Source organism: Nyctibius grandis, chromosome 31, assembly GCF_013368605.1.
Source record: "Nyctibius grandis isolate bNycGra1 chromosome 31, bNycGra1.pri, whole genome shotgun sequence".
NCBI classification, from domain to species: domain Eukaryota; kingdom Metazoa; phylum Chordata; class Aves; order Nyctibiiformes; family Nyctibiidae; genus Nyctibius; species Nyctibius grandis.
Genome location: NC_090688.1, coordinates 9,580 through 24,084, shown reverse-complemented (window position 1 = coordinate 24,084; position 14,505 = coordinate 9,580). Strand labels below are relative to the sequence as shown.

The following is a 14,505-nucleotide window of genomic DNA, read 5'->3' as shown; positions in this document are numbered from 1 at the left end:
GATGGCTGACATAACCCTCATCTCCCTCTTGCCTTCACCAGAGGGAAGCAGGTTCAGCAAGGAAACACATTGTCCTTGCTCCTTTGCTCTCCCCACCTGGATGTCAGGACCCCAGGATCTCTCCTGTGCTCATCCTCACTGCTTGTGACCAGCTATGTGAAGAGTGTGCCTGTAGATGACTCCTGACCTGTGCACCCCTTTCCTCTGGTATAGTGCGCTCCTTCCTCTTCAGCAAGGCTTGTCGCAGTGAACTGCTTGGATCTTCTCCTCCTTCTCCTTCAGGAAGTGAAGCAGGTGGGGTGAAGGACCTTTTGAAGATTCAAGGTGTCCTAGTGTGTTCACATAGAAAAGGGAGACAGAGGCAGAAGCAACAGTAAGGGCAGTGGATTGGGAACGTGGGGCCATGGCTTGGAAGAGTGACTGGTGGTGTCATGGGGGATGCTATAGGTCCAGGGCGAGGGTAAGAGTAGTGCTGTGGAGGAGAGGAAACCACATGCAGGCTTAATCCCTGGGACCCTCTGAGGCGGCCAGGGTTACTTTTGCTTTCTCCCTTCCTATTCCTTGCTTTCTGTTGGAAATCATTGATGCAGAGCCAAAAATCAGCCCCCCAAGTTCTGCCTCTGCTGCTGCCTCCAGCCCTCTTACTACAAGCTGAACTAAAATGCTCCTGCAGTGAGGGCGGTGGGGGTGAGAGGGAGGCTGGGAGAGGACATGGGAGGGACAGCTGACCCCAATGGACCAGAGGGATATTCCATACCATGTAGCATCATGCTCAGCAATAAAACTGTGTGTGGGGTGGGAGTTTTTCCAAGGTACCGTTGCTCAAGGACTGGCTGGGCATCTATCTGCTGGTGGGAGGTGGTGAGTGAATGCTTTTGCATCACTTTTCCCCCTCTCTCTCTTTCCTTCAGTTATTAAACTGTCTTTATCTTGACCCATAAGGGTTTGTTTTTTTTCCCCCTCACTTTTGCTTTTCCAGATCTCTCCCCCATCCCCCTATAGAGGCAATGGTTGAGCGGCTGGTGGGTGCTTAGCTGCTGGCCAGGGTTGACCCACCACAATCCACAGAATGGAAACCCAGTAGAAAACCAATATCTCCCCTCCTCTGTAACATCTCCCCTTGCAGATGTCCCTGCAGTCCAAGATGCTCTGCAGTGATCTATGGGCCAGGGCAGTGGAGACAGCTCAGCTGCAGGAACACACAGCAGGAAACATTGCAAAACTGAGCTCCTTCCTCTGCCTCTAATCTCCTTGCCTGGTCTGTGCAGTGGCTTCTCCCACAAATGTTAAAGCTGCCTCTCAGCTCTCCAGAATAGCCATCCCCATTTTTCCTGGAAAGCCAGAAAGAAAGGATCCCCTGTCTACACCACAGACAGCGAGCTGAGGTGATGTGCAGAAACTGGTTCTCACTGGTATGCCAACCAGGCTGCAGTCCCCAGGTTGAGGTGCCTCAAGGATCAGAGCCCAGAGCGTGCTGAGAAAGAGCTGCCTTGGAGCAGAGGAAGGAGCAGACGTTTGTGCAAGGGGCCCTTTTCCCGGGATGTGAAAAGGTGTGGCTTGGGGGTAGGGGGTCATGCAAGGCTCCTCCTGGGTGCAGCCCTCCCTCCTTTATTGCACAGAGGCAGGAAATTATGGACCCAGTCTCTGGTTGAGACTTTTCCAAAGAGAAGGTGGTGTGGCAGCACAGTTGAAGTGAAGGACAGGAGATGGGTTTGGCTGCTCAGGAAGCAGCAGCTCCCTTCCCACAGCTGTGTGGGCTGATAGAGGGCCTGGGCAGCCCTGTGCTAGCCCTGCCACAGAGCAGCGCCCGGCGCTCTGGCAGGAGGAAGGCAAGGCAGTAGCGGAGAGAACGCTGGACAGTCCACGGGTGAGTCCCAGAGAAGGCAGCAGTGTCCACTGGGGGCCGGGCACTCAGGGTAGCCACGTCTGTGCATGGGAAGCTCTTTTCACATGATTCATGCTCCTACCTTGTGAACTCCAATTTAGCAGCAGGCTCAGCTGGTGTCGGATAAGAGCATGTTCAGGGAGCCTCTTCCAGCACATGGCTTGTCTGGGCTGGGCTGGGTGTGGGTACACAGGGATGTGAAGACCGTGGAGCCACTGCTTTTGCGGTGGTGAGGGCAGCAATGCCACCCCAGCAGAGGAGGCACGTGAGGAGGTACGTGAGTCAGGTTCTCCCTCCCATGGAGGAGGATGAGATGAGCCAAAGGGCAGAGATAGTGTCTCCTTGCTGAGCCTGCTGTCCTCAAGGATGAGATGACGGGATGGGTGCTGGCAACAGGTGTGGGACTCATCTCTCCCTTTCATTCTCTCAGGGAGGAGCTGCAGGGCTCAGAGGGCTCCCAGAGGGTCTGAGGGGGATGACAGCTCTGCTGCAATCGGTGCTTGCACAGGAAGAAAGGCGACGTGCAGGTGTGTGCCAGCCTGCACCCAAGCCTCTGGGCTCTCCCCTCCGGATCATGCGGGTCCCTGCCCTGCTCCTGCTCCAGCTCATCCTCATCCTTCTGGCCCTGCTGCCCCCAGCCGGCACCACTGACCCCAGCCAGGCCTGCCTGTTGGAGATGAACAAGGTCAAGGACCTGCTGGAGGTGAACTGCACGGGGCAGGCTCTCAGTGCGGTGCCCCCAAACCTGCCTGCAGACACAGGCATCCTGCTGCTGGACACCAACCACCTGGCGTCCGTCTCCATTGCCACCTTCCTGCCCCTCACCCAGCTGCAGGACCTCGACCTGTCTGACAACAAGCTGGTGGCTCTGCACACTGGGCCCCCGCTGCCCTCCCTGAAGGAGCTGATCCTGTCCCACAATGCGCTGGGGGCCCTGCCCACTCTGCAGGGCCTGCCTGCGCTCACCCGCCTGGCTGTGGCCCACAACAGCCTGATGACGCTGGCTCCGGGGGCCTTCCATGCCGTGCCGCGGCTGCAGGACCTGGACCTGCGAGGGAACAGGCTGCGGACGCTGCCCCAGGAGGTCTTTGCAGGGCTGAGGGCGCTCAAGGACTTGGACCTCTCAGACAACCTCCTGGAGGAGCTCCCCAAGGAGCTGCTGCAGGATCTGCAAAACCTGGAGACCCTCTGGCTCTCGGGGAACCGCCTGCGGACCCTGCCCACCAACTTCTTCCCCGAGGGGCACCTGTTTGCATACGTCTTCCTCACCGAGAACCCCTGGCACTGCGACTGTGACCTGCGCTACCTGCGGGCCTGGATCCAGCAGAATGAGGGCAGTGTCTATCAGCCAGAGCGGGGCTTGGAGAAGACAAAGGTGGAGGTCGCCCCTGAGAAGGTGCTGTGCAACAGCCCCTCTGAGCATCAGCGGAAGCCCATTATCCGCTTCAAGCCCAACTGCGGCAACGTGGGGGACGCGGATGAGGAGGAAGAAGATGAATACTACGACGGAGAAGAAACAATGGAGAAATCTACCATGCCTACCGCTGTTATCTGGCTTCCCCTCGCTACCACAAGACCTCCCCTCAGCACCCCTTGTAGCTCCCCAAGCACTTCACTTGCGACGCCTGCAAGCACCAGAGCTCCCAGCACCACCGCTCATGCACCAGCCAGTCCCACCGCCACACCCACACAGACCCCTGGCACTGCTGCCATTCTCACTGCTGCTCCCACCAAAACCCTGCACAGATCTGCCACCCTTGTCTCCACCACCTCACTGCCAACCACTATGAACACCAGACCTCCCAGCACCAGCAGCCATCCCCAAACCACCCTTGCCACCAGTACTACCAACACCTATGCTACTCTCATGGTGTCCACTGGTGTGTTTTCCACCATGACCATGGCAGTGCCTTCTACTGCCACGCTAGAAGGCTCTTCCGTTGTCAGATCTTCATCTCCTCCTCTGACATCAACCACACCAACGGTCCCCACTACCGTGCTTTCCACTCGTGCCCCAACTCTGCCAACTCCCCCGGACACCACAGACGTCACTCAGCCTGCACCTTTCCCTCCACCTATGCCTCTCCCCCCCTGCCCATGCTGCACCCCAGGACTGGTTGTACCCCTGCTGCACTCACGGGCAGATGGGGAGGGTCTGCAGTGGGGGCAGTGGGTGCTGAGGCGTTGCTGCCTATTGCACTGGGTGCTCTACCTGGCCTCCTTGGCTCTGCTGGTCCTGACCGTGCTGGCTCTAGCAGGCTGGCTGGCGTGGATGTGTCTGGTGGGATGGCCCTCCTGGCACAAGTCTCTGCAGACCCAAGAATTGCAGTATCCACTGCTGAGGTGGAGGGAGTCGACAGGAAGCCCTGTGATGCATCTCAGCACGTTCAAAAGCCCCCTCCAGCGCTCCATGTTCTGTACCATCAAGGAGGTAGAGTTGTGCCCTGAGATCACTTACTGCACGATTAAAGACCTGGGGATACAGCGCAGTCCTCCTGCAAGTTCCTCCTTCTGCACCACAAAGGAGCTGTGGGTCCACCATAGCCCTCTGAATGCTTCGTTCAAGTCTTTCTCCAGGAAGCTGATGGTCACAAACCTCAGCTCCCTGAGAACCCCTTCTGCTTACAGCCTGGACAGGGGTGTCAAGGCCATCGGTGATGTCAGAGTGAAATATGCTGGCAGCACCTTGTAAATACTTCTGTGTGTTCAGAGAAAGAGATGGAGGGTTGTGGCTTTGCTTCACATACCCTTGTTTTATAGGGGAAAAGATCTGCTTGTCCAGGGGGACGCCATCTGGTGCCTTCCCCTAGTATTTCTCTCACACACCCTGAGGCTTCTTGATCTGAAATAATTACTTGGCAGGGGAAGAACATGTCCTAAACTGGTCAGCTATAGTTTGGGGCTGACACTGGCTGGTTTTGGGGTGAGTGTGGGAAAGCAAAGCTTACTTTGTACTCTGTGTCCCAATTGCTTCTGTTTGAATGATGCACATAAAGATGCGCTATGCTTGCAACTCAGTGCCAGGTTGTTAATCACAGAATAAAGAATCTCTTTGCCTGAATTTCAAATGGGTGCTAGTTTCATTTCATTAGACCCGAGTGTGGGCAGCAGGTCGAGGGAGGTTCTCCTTCCCCTCTACATTGCCCTAGTGAGGCCATACCTGGAGTAACTGTGTGCAGTTCTGGGCCCCCCAGTTCAAGAAAGACACGGAGCTACTGGAGAGAGTCCAGCGGAGGGGTACGGAGCTGGTCAGAGGGCTGGAGCATCTCTCCTGCGAGGAGAGGCTGAGGGAGCTGGGGCTGTTCAGCCTGGAGAAGAGCAGACTGAGGGGGGATCTTATCAATGCTTACAAATAACTTAGTGGCAGGTGTCAAGAGGATGGGGCCAGACTCTTCTCAGTGGTGCCCAGCGACAGGACGAGGGGCAACAGGCACAAACTGAAACATGGGAAGTTGCATCTGAATATGAGGAAAAACTTCTTTACTTTGAGGGTGCCAGGGCACTGGAACAGGCTGCCCAGGGAGGGTGGGGAGTCTCCTTCTCTGGAGATATTCAAAACCTACCTGGACGCGATGCTGTGCAACATGCTTTGGGTGACCCTGCTTTGGCAGGGTGTTGGACTAGATGATCTCCAGAGATCCCTTCCAACCCTAAACATTCTGTGATTCTGTGATTCTGTGATCTCCCATAGTCCTGGCAGGGTACAGTGAATGACAAAATTGTCTTCAGTACTTTGAATAGTGAAGAAGTCCCCTTACACCCAGCTTCCTGACTTCTGCCCCAAATGTATGCTCTTTCACTGTGGGATTGAATCACATGGGAAAAGCATTCCACTGCTTGTCCCACTGTCATGTAATAACTTCGGGAAACAGTGATGTCAATGCCTCTGCATGACCTGTCATGGGGTGGCTGGAAATGGGGGAGGAGGGCAGGAGGCTTCGGAGGGTGATGGATGTGACTGTTTAGCCCCGGGTATGGGCTAAACAAAGACAGTTATTCCAGTTGACCAAGAAGGATGTGAGGGAAGACCAAGAAACTGAGAGAGCTCTGAGTCTGACCTCAGTGCCTGGACAAATGATGGTGAAGGTGATACTGGGTGCTATTGAAAGGCATGTAAAGGATGATGCCATCATCAGGCCCAGTCAATGTGGGCTCACAAAGGGAAAGTCCTGTTGAAGCCATTTGATCCCCTTCTACACTAAGGTCCCCCGCCCAGGGGATGAAGGGAAGGCGGGGGATGTAGTTCTGCTGGATTTTAGTAGGGCTTTTGATAGTGTCCCTGCCAGCATCCTCCTGGAGCAGTTGTCCAACTGAGATGAGCAGGTTCCCTGTGCACTGGGTGAAGAAGTGGCTGAAGGGCAGAACTCAAAGGGTTGTAGTGAACGGGGCTCCACGTGGCTGGCGAGCGCTCACCTGTGGTGTTCCTCGGGTCTCAGTCCTAGGGCCACTGCTGTTCGATGTTTGGATGTGTGATCTGGGTGCAGGAGTTGAATGCCCCATTAGCACCTTGCTGCCGAGAGCAAACTGGGAGGGGCTGTTGAGTGTTTTGTGGGACAAGAGGCCTTGCAGAGGGACCTGGATAGATTGGAGCACTGGGCAGTGATGAATGGGATGAAACTGAAGTCGTGCAAGTGCCAGATTGTGCCCCCAGGAGGGAATAACGCCGGGCACAAGTGTAAATTGGGAGAGGAGTGGCTGGAGAGCAGCCCTGCAGGAAGGGCTCTGGGGGTGCTGGTGGGCAGCAGGCTCACGAGGAGTTGATTTGGCCAATGCCCTTAAGAACATGTTTTAAGTTTTGGTCATCCCTGAGGTTTGGGTTCTGGGCTTTTTCTGTGTTTCCCTCCTTCTCTTGAGCAGAATAACTCTTGATGGTCCCCGAGAGCTGCGGGCAGTGGTGGTGCAGGTGCTCCAGGGCACAGGGGTTTTGGGTCCAGGACGATGCTCAGGGCGGGTCAGCATGCGAGGCCAGACACTGAGCAGCAGTGGCACCAGGAGCTGTGCCGGGCCCTGCTGACGCTCACGGGGCTGCGCCCTCCTGGGGTCCAGAGCGGCTCCTGCCGCCCCAGCGGCGTCACTGGGATGCCCTAAGGCAGGGGCTCAGCCCCCCTGACCCCCGGTGCTGGGGGGCTGCCCTGACGGGGACCTCACCCTGCCCCTTGTATCAGCCAGACCCAGAGAGGTGAGGCTGCTTCCCGAAGGCGCCAGTGGCTGTGCTGGCCCCGGCTTGTGGAGCTCGGCTGGGAAACGGGCAATAAAGAGAGAGGAATTTTCCAGGTCCTTTCGGGCCGGTGCAGGGAATTTTCACAATTCCTTTCCCCCCTTGCTGGTCTTGCGGCTGCCCAAGGTGCAGCCAGACAAGGGGAGGAGGGTCCCTGCCTGGCCTGCAGCTCCCTCCCTCCCCATTCTTGGGGTGATTTGGGGTGATTTTTCTGCAGCACTGAGGCAAAGCTGGGCTCCAGAGCTGAGCGCGGTGGGACATGAGGAAGGGCGTGATTGTCCTGAGGCTTTGCAGGGCTTTGTCCCGAGCCCTGTCCCCCCTGGAGGGGACACTGGTGGTGCTCAGGATGAAGGCCTTGAAGCCCTGACTGTCATGTGTCCATCCCTGCCCCCCCCAGGTCTGTCCCTGTCCCAGGGGCTCTGTGCTGCTTTCTGTGTGGGGCCGTGTCCGTGAGTCTTGCAGGGACCTGTGTGTCCTGGCTGCCCTGGGGAAGGCGACAGGTCAGTCCCTGCCCCGCTGGCGCTGACTCAGCTCTGGGGGTGGCTCGGTGCCCTTCGGGGCTTGCTGGCTCCAATTTGGGGCTCAGCGGGGCTTTTGCACCCCTGCGGTGCCGTTTCCCGATGCCCCCTATGCTCCCTCCCCGTCCCACTCAGGCACAGACCCCTTCTGGACAAACACAAATAGCTTTTAATGTCAAAAACAAGAGAAAACTTGTCACATGGGGAACTTGCTATTGACTTGCAACCTCTTTGTGACTGCAGCCTCTTTTTGAAGCCACCCACTTTCCCAAACCCGGTTCTTTCTCATGCCAGACTCTGTGACACCAGACTGTTTTTGACACCAGCCTTTTTCCCAAACTAAACCCGTTCACACGCCAGCCTCTTTGTTAATCCAGCCTCTTTCCCAACAAGGCCCTTTCCCACGCTGGCCTCTTGGTGACGCCAAACTCTTTCCCAAACCAGATCCTTTCCCACTCCAGCCTCTTGGTGAAACCAGACTTTCTGTGATGACAGCCTCTCTGTGATGCCAGCACATTTCCCACTCCAGCCTCTTTGTGATGCCACCCTCTCTGTGAGGACAACGTCCTTGTGAAGCCAGCATCTTTTTGACACCAGGAACTTTCCCACACCAGCCTCTTTGGGGTGCCACGCTCTCTGTGAGGACAAACTCTTTGTGAAGCCAGCATCTTTTTGACACCAGGACCTTTCCCACACCAGCCTCTTTGTGACGCAGCCTCTTTCCCACACCAGCCTCTTTCCCAGGCCAGCCTCTTTGTGATGCCAGACTCTGTGACACCAGCCTCTTTGAGACACCAGCCTCTTTCCCAATCCAGGCCCTCTTTCACACCAGCCTCCTTGTGAAGCCAGCCTCTTTCCCAAACCAGGCACTATACCATGGCAGCCTCTTTGTGATTCCAGCCTTTTTTTGATGTCACCCTCTTTCCCAAACAGGTCCTTTCCCACCCCAGCTTCTTTGTGACACCAGGCCCTTTCCCACAGCAGCCTCTTTGTGAGGAAGCCTCTTTCCCAGGCCAGCCTCTTTCCCAGAACAGCCTCTTTGTGATGCCTGACTCTGCAACGCCAGCCTCTTTCCCAAAACAGGTCCTTTCCCATGCCAGCCTCTTTCCCACGAAAGACTATTTCCCATGCCAGGCTCATTCCCACGCTAGCCTCTTTCTCACACCAGTCTTTTTCGCACACCGGACTCCGTTCCATGCCATGCTTTCACACAAGACTGTCTTTATCCCACACAAGCCTCTTTCCCACACCATCCTCTTCGCCACGACAGTCTCTTTCCGAAGCTAGGCTTTCTCCCATGCCAGACTTGTTCCCAAGGCAGCCTCCTTCCCATGGCATCCTCTTTTCCATGCCAGGTCCTTTCCCATGCCAGCCTCTTTGTGATGCCAGCCTCTTTCCCAAACCAGGCCATTCCCTCGCCTGCCTCTTTGTGACACCAGACTCTTTCCAAACGAGGCCCATTCCCACGCCAGCGTCTTTATGAAGACAGCCTTTTTCCCACTCCAGCCTCTTTCCCACACTAGTCTCTTTCTGAAGCTAGGCTTTCTCGCATGCCAGCCTCTTTCCCAAGCCAGCCTCCTTCCCGTGACATCCTCTTTCCCTGCCAGGTCCTTTCCCATGTCATCCTCTTTCCCACACCAGCCTCTTTCCCAAACCAGGCCCTTTCCCACGCCTGCCTCTTACCCACGCAAGCCTGTTTCCCACGCCAGCCTCTTTGTGAAGCCACACTCTTTGTGATGCCAGCCACTTTGTGACGCCAGACTCTTTTCCACGCTAGCCTCTTTGTGGCAACCGTCTCTTTGTGACGCATGACTCTTTCCCAAACGAGGCCCATTCCCACACCAGACACTTTGTGACGCCGGCCTTTTTCCCTTACCAGGTCCTTTCCCATGCCAGCCTCCTTTTGATGCCAGCCTCTTTGTGAAGGCATTCTCTTTCCCCAACCAGGCTCTTTCCCACGCCAGACTCTTTGTGACACCAGCCTCTTTCCAAAACCAGGGCCTTTTCCCACGCCAGCGTCTCGGTGACGCCAGGCTCTTTCTCAAACCAGGTCCTCTCCCAAGCCAGCATCTTCCCAAGCCAGACTCTTGCCCAAACCAGGCCCTTTCCCACGCCAGCATCTTTCCCAAACTAGGCTCTATCCCAAGCCAGCCTCTTTCCAACAGCAGGAACGTTCCACCCCAGCCTCCTTCCCACCCCAGGCCCTTTCCCTCACCAGCATCTTTCCCACGCCAGGCTTTTTTCCATGTCAGAGAAAAAAAACGTTTTCCACGTTTTTTCCGCATCTTTCCAAAAACTGGCTGTTTCACATACCAGCCCCTTTGTGACGCCAGCCTTTTTGTGACGCCAGCCTCTTTTTTAAATCAGGCTTTTTCCCACTCCAGACTCTGTGTGACGCCAGACTCTTTTCCACACCATCTTCTTTCCCGTACCAGCCTCTGTGACGACAGCCTCTTTCCCAGACCAGCTTCTTTCCCACGCCAGCCTCTTTGTGACACAAGCCTTTTTCCCAAACCAGGTCCTTTCCCACGCCAGCCTCTTTCCCAAACTAGGCCCTATCCCACGCCAGCCTCTTTTCCAAACCAGGCCATTCCCTCGCCTGCCTCTTTTTGACACCACCCTTTTTCCAAACAAGGCCCTTTCCCATACCATCATCTTTATGACAACAGCCTCTTGCCCACCCCACGCCCTTTCCCTCACCAGCATCTTTCCCATGCCAGGCTTTTTCCAAGTCAGCCTCTTTCCCATGCCAAGCCATATGCCATTCAAGGCCCTTTCCCATGACAGATTCTTTTCCACACCACCCTCTTTCCCACTCCAGCCTCTTTCCCAAGCCAGCCTCCTTCACATGACATCCTCTTTTCCATGGCAGGCCCTTTCCCACACCAGCCTCTTTGTGATGCCAGCCTCTTTCCCTTACAAGGTCCTTTCCCATGCTAGCCTATTTCCCAAGCCAGCCTCTTTGCAACGCCAGCCTCTTTGTCAGCTCAGTCTCTTTCCCCAACCAGGCTCTTTCCCATGCCAGACTCTTTGTGACACCAGCCTCTTTTTGGTACCAGCCTCTTTCCCAAATCAGTCCCTTTCCCATGCCAAACTCTTTCTCACGCCAGCCTCTCTGTGACGCCAGGCTCTTTCTCAAACCAGGTCCTTTCCCACGTCATCCTCTTTCCCACACCAGCCTCTTTCCCAAACCAGGCCCTTTCCCATGCCTGCCTCTTACACATGCAAGCCTATTTCCCACTCCAGCCTCTTTGTGAAGCCACACTCTTTGTGACGCCAGCCACTTTGTCATGCCAGCCACTTTGTCACGCTAGCCTCTTTGTGACGCCAGCCTCTTTCCCACGCCAGCCTCTTTCCCACGAAAGACTATTTCCCATGCCAGGTTCATACCCACGCTAGCCTCTTTCTCACACCAGTCTTTTTCGCACACCGGACTCCATTCCACGCCACGCTTTCACACAAGACTGCCTTTATCCCACACAAGCCTCTTTCCCACGCCATCCTCTTTCCCACGCCAGTCTCTTTCCGAAGCTAGGCTTTCTCGCATGCCAGCCTCTTTCCCAAGCCAGCGTCCTTCCCATGAAATCCTCTTTCCCTGCCAGGTCCTTTCCCATGCCAGCCTCTTTCCCACTCCAACCTCTTTGTGACGCCAGCCTCTTTTTGATGCCAGCCTCTTTCCCAAATCAGGCCCTTTCCCATGCCAGCCTCTTTGTGATGCAGGCCTCTTTGTGACGTCAGTCTCTTTCCCCAACCAGGCTCTTTCCCATGACAGACTATTTGTGACACCAGCCTCTTTTTACACCATCCTCTTTCCCAAAACCAAGCCCTTTCCCACGCCTGCCTCTTTGTGAAGCCATACTCTTTGTGACGCCAGCCAGTTTGTGATGCCAGCCTCTTTCCCATGCCACACTCTTTTCCACGCCAGCCTCTTTGCTACGTGACGCTTTTGACAAGACAGCCTTTATCCCACGCAACCCTCTATGCAAGGCCACCCTCTTTGCCACGCCACTCTCTTTGCCACGCCACTCTCTTTGCCACGCCAGGCTTTCTGACAAGACAGCCTTTTTCCCAAGCCACCCTCTCTTTGCCACGCCACACTCTCTGAAAAGGCCGCTTTTATCCCACGCAACCCTCTTTGCCACACCACCCTCGTTGCCACGCGACGCTTTCTGACAAGACAGCCTTTATGCCACACAAGTCTCCTTACCAAGCCACCCTCTTTGCCATGCCACCCTCTATTTCCCACTCCACCCTCTGTTTCGCATGCCACCGTTTCCCACACCACCCTTTTTGCCACGCCACCCTGTTTCCCATGCCGCCCTCTTTCCCACACCACCCTATTTGCCACACCACCCTGTTTCCCATGCCGCTTTCTTTCCCACGCCACCCTCTTTCCCACACCACCCTCTTTGCCACACCATGCTTTCTGACATTACAGCCTTTATCACATGCCACCCTCTTTGCCACACCACCCTCTTTGCCAGCCACCCTTGTTGCCACGCCACGCTTTCTGACAAGACAGCATTTATCCCACACAAGACTCCTTACCAAGCCACCCTCTTTGCCACACCACCCTCTTTGCCATGCCACCCTCTATTTCCCACTCCACCCTCTGTTTCCCATGCCACCCTGTTTCCCACGCCGCTCTCTTTCCCACGCCACCCTCTTTGCCACGCCACGCTTTCTGACATTACAGCCTTTATCACATTCCACCCTCTTTGCCACGCCACCCTCTTTGCCACGCCACCCTCGTTGCCACTCCACGCTTTCTGTCAAGACACCTTTATCCCATGCCACCATCTGTGCCACACCACCCTATTTGCTACACCACGCTTTTGACAAGTCAGCCTTTATCCCATGCCCACCTCTTTTCCAAGACACACTTTCTGACAGGACAGCCTTTATCACATGCCACCCTCATTGCCACGCCACCCTCATTGCCACACCACCCTCTTTGCCACGACATGCTTTCTGAAAAGACAGCCTTTATCCCACGCCACTCTCTTTGCCATGCTACGCTTTCTAAGAAGACAGCTTTATCCGACGCTACCCTCTCTTTCTCACACCACCCTCTCTTTCCCACACCACCCTGTTTGCCATGACACCATTTCCCACGCCACCCTCTTTCCCATGCCATCCTCTTTACCACGCCACGCTTTCTGACATTACAGCCTTTATCACATGCCACCCTCTTTGCCACGCCACTCTCTTTGCCACGCTACCCTCTTTTTACCAAGGCACGCTTTCCAACAGACAGCCTTTTTCCGAAGCCATCTTCTCTTTGCCACACCACGCTCTCTGAAAAGGCCGCCTTTATCCCACGCAACCCTCTTTGCCATGCCACCCTCGTTGCCACGCCATGCTTTCTGACAGACAGCCTTTATGCCACACAAGGCTCCTTACCAAGCCACCCTCTTTGCCACGCCACCCTCTTTGCCATGCCACCCTCTATTTCCCACTCCACCCTCTGTTTCCCATGCCACCCTGTTTCCCACGCCGCTCTCTTTCCCACGCCACCCTCTTTGCCACGCCACGCTTTCTGACATTACAGCCTTTATCACATGCCACCCTCTTTGCCACGCCACCCTCTTTGCCACGCCACGCTTTCTGACATTACAGCCTTTATCCCACACAAGGCTCCTTACCAAGCCACCCTCTTTGCCATGCCACCCTCTATTTCCCACTCCACCCTCTGTTTCGCATGCCACGGTTTTCCCACACCACCCTCTTTGCCACACCACCCTGTTTCCCATGCCGCTTTCTTTCCCACGCCACCCTCTTTCCCACACCACCCTCTTTGCCACACCATGCTTTCTGACATTACAGCCTTTATCACATGCCACCCTCTTTCCCACACCACCCTCTTTGCCACACCATGCTTTCTGACATTACAGCCTTTATCACATGCCACCCTCTTTGCCACACCACCCTCTTTGCCAGCCACCCTTGTTGCCACGCCACGCTTTCTGACAAGACAGCATTTATCCCACACAAGACTCCTTACCAAGCCACCCTCTTTGCCACACCACCCTCTTTGCCATGCCACCCTCTATTTCCCACTCCACCCTCTGTTTCCCATGCCACCCTGTTTCCCACGCCGCTCTCTTTCCCACGCCACCCTCTTTGCCACGCCACGCTTTCTGACATTACAGCCTTTATCACATTCCACCCTCTTTGCCACGCCACCCTCTTTGCCACGCCACCCTCGTTGCCACTCCACGCTTTCTGTCAAGACACCTTTATCCCATGCCACCATCTGTGCCACACCACCCTATTTGCTACACCACGCTTTTGACAAGTCAGCCTTTATCCCATGCCCACCTCTTTTCCAAGACACACTTTCTGACAGGACAGCCTTTATCACATGCCACCCTCATTGCCACGCCACCCTCATTGCCACACCACCCTCTTTGCCACGCCATGCTTTCTGAAAAGACAGCCTTTATCCCACGCCACTCTCTTTGCCATGCTACGCTTTCTAAGAAGACAGCTTTATCCGACGCTACCCTCTCTTTCTCACACCACCCTCTCTTTCCCACACCACCCTGTTTGCCATGCCACCATTTCCCACGCCACCCTCTTTCCCATGCCATCCTCTTTACCACGCCACGCTTTCTGACATTACAGCCTTTATCACATGCCACCCTCTTTGCCACGCCACTCTCTTTGCCACGCTACCCTCTTTTTACCAAGGCACGCTTTCCAACAGACAGCCTTTTTCCGAAGCCATCTTCTCTTTGCCACACCACGCTCTCTGAAAAGGCCGCCTTTATCCCACGCAACCCTCTTTGCCATGCCACCCTCGTTGCCACGCCATGCTTTCTGACAGACAGCCTTTATGCCACACAAGGCTCCTTACCAAGCCACCCTCTTTGCCACGCCAC

The 14,505-nt window shown here is 55.5% G+C and overlaps 1 protein-coding gene across 1 annotated transcript; it reads left to right on the top strand.

Moving 5' to 3' along the window:
- The first annotated feature begins 1,283 nt into the window (after window positions 1-1,283).
- Window positions 1,284-4,813, top strand: GP1BA (glycoprotein Ib platelet subunit alpha). The gene is given in 2 exon segments (XM_068420816.1): window positions 1,284-1,392; window positions 2,464-4,813. Coding segments are annotated over 2 exon segments (2,223 nt in total). The 3' UTR covers window positions 4,578-4,813.
- Window positions 4,814-14,505: the final 9,692 nt, after the last annotated feature.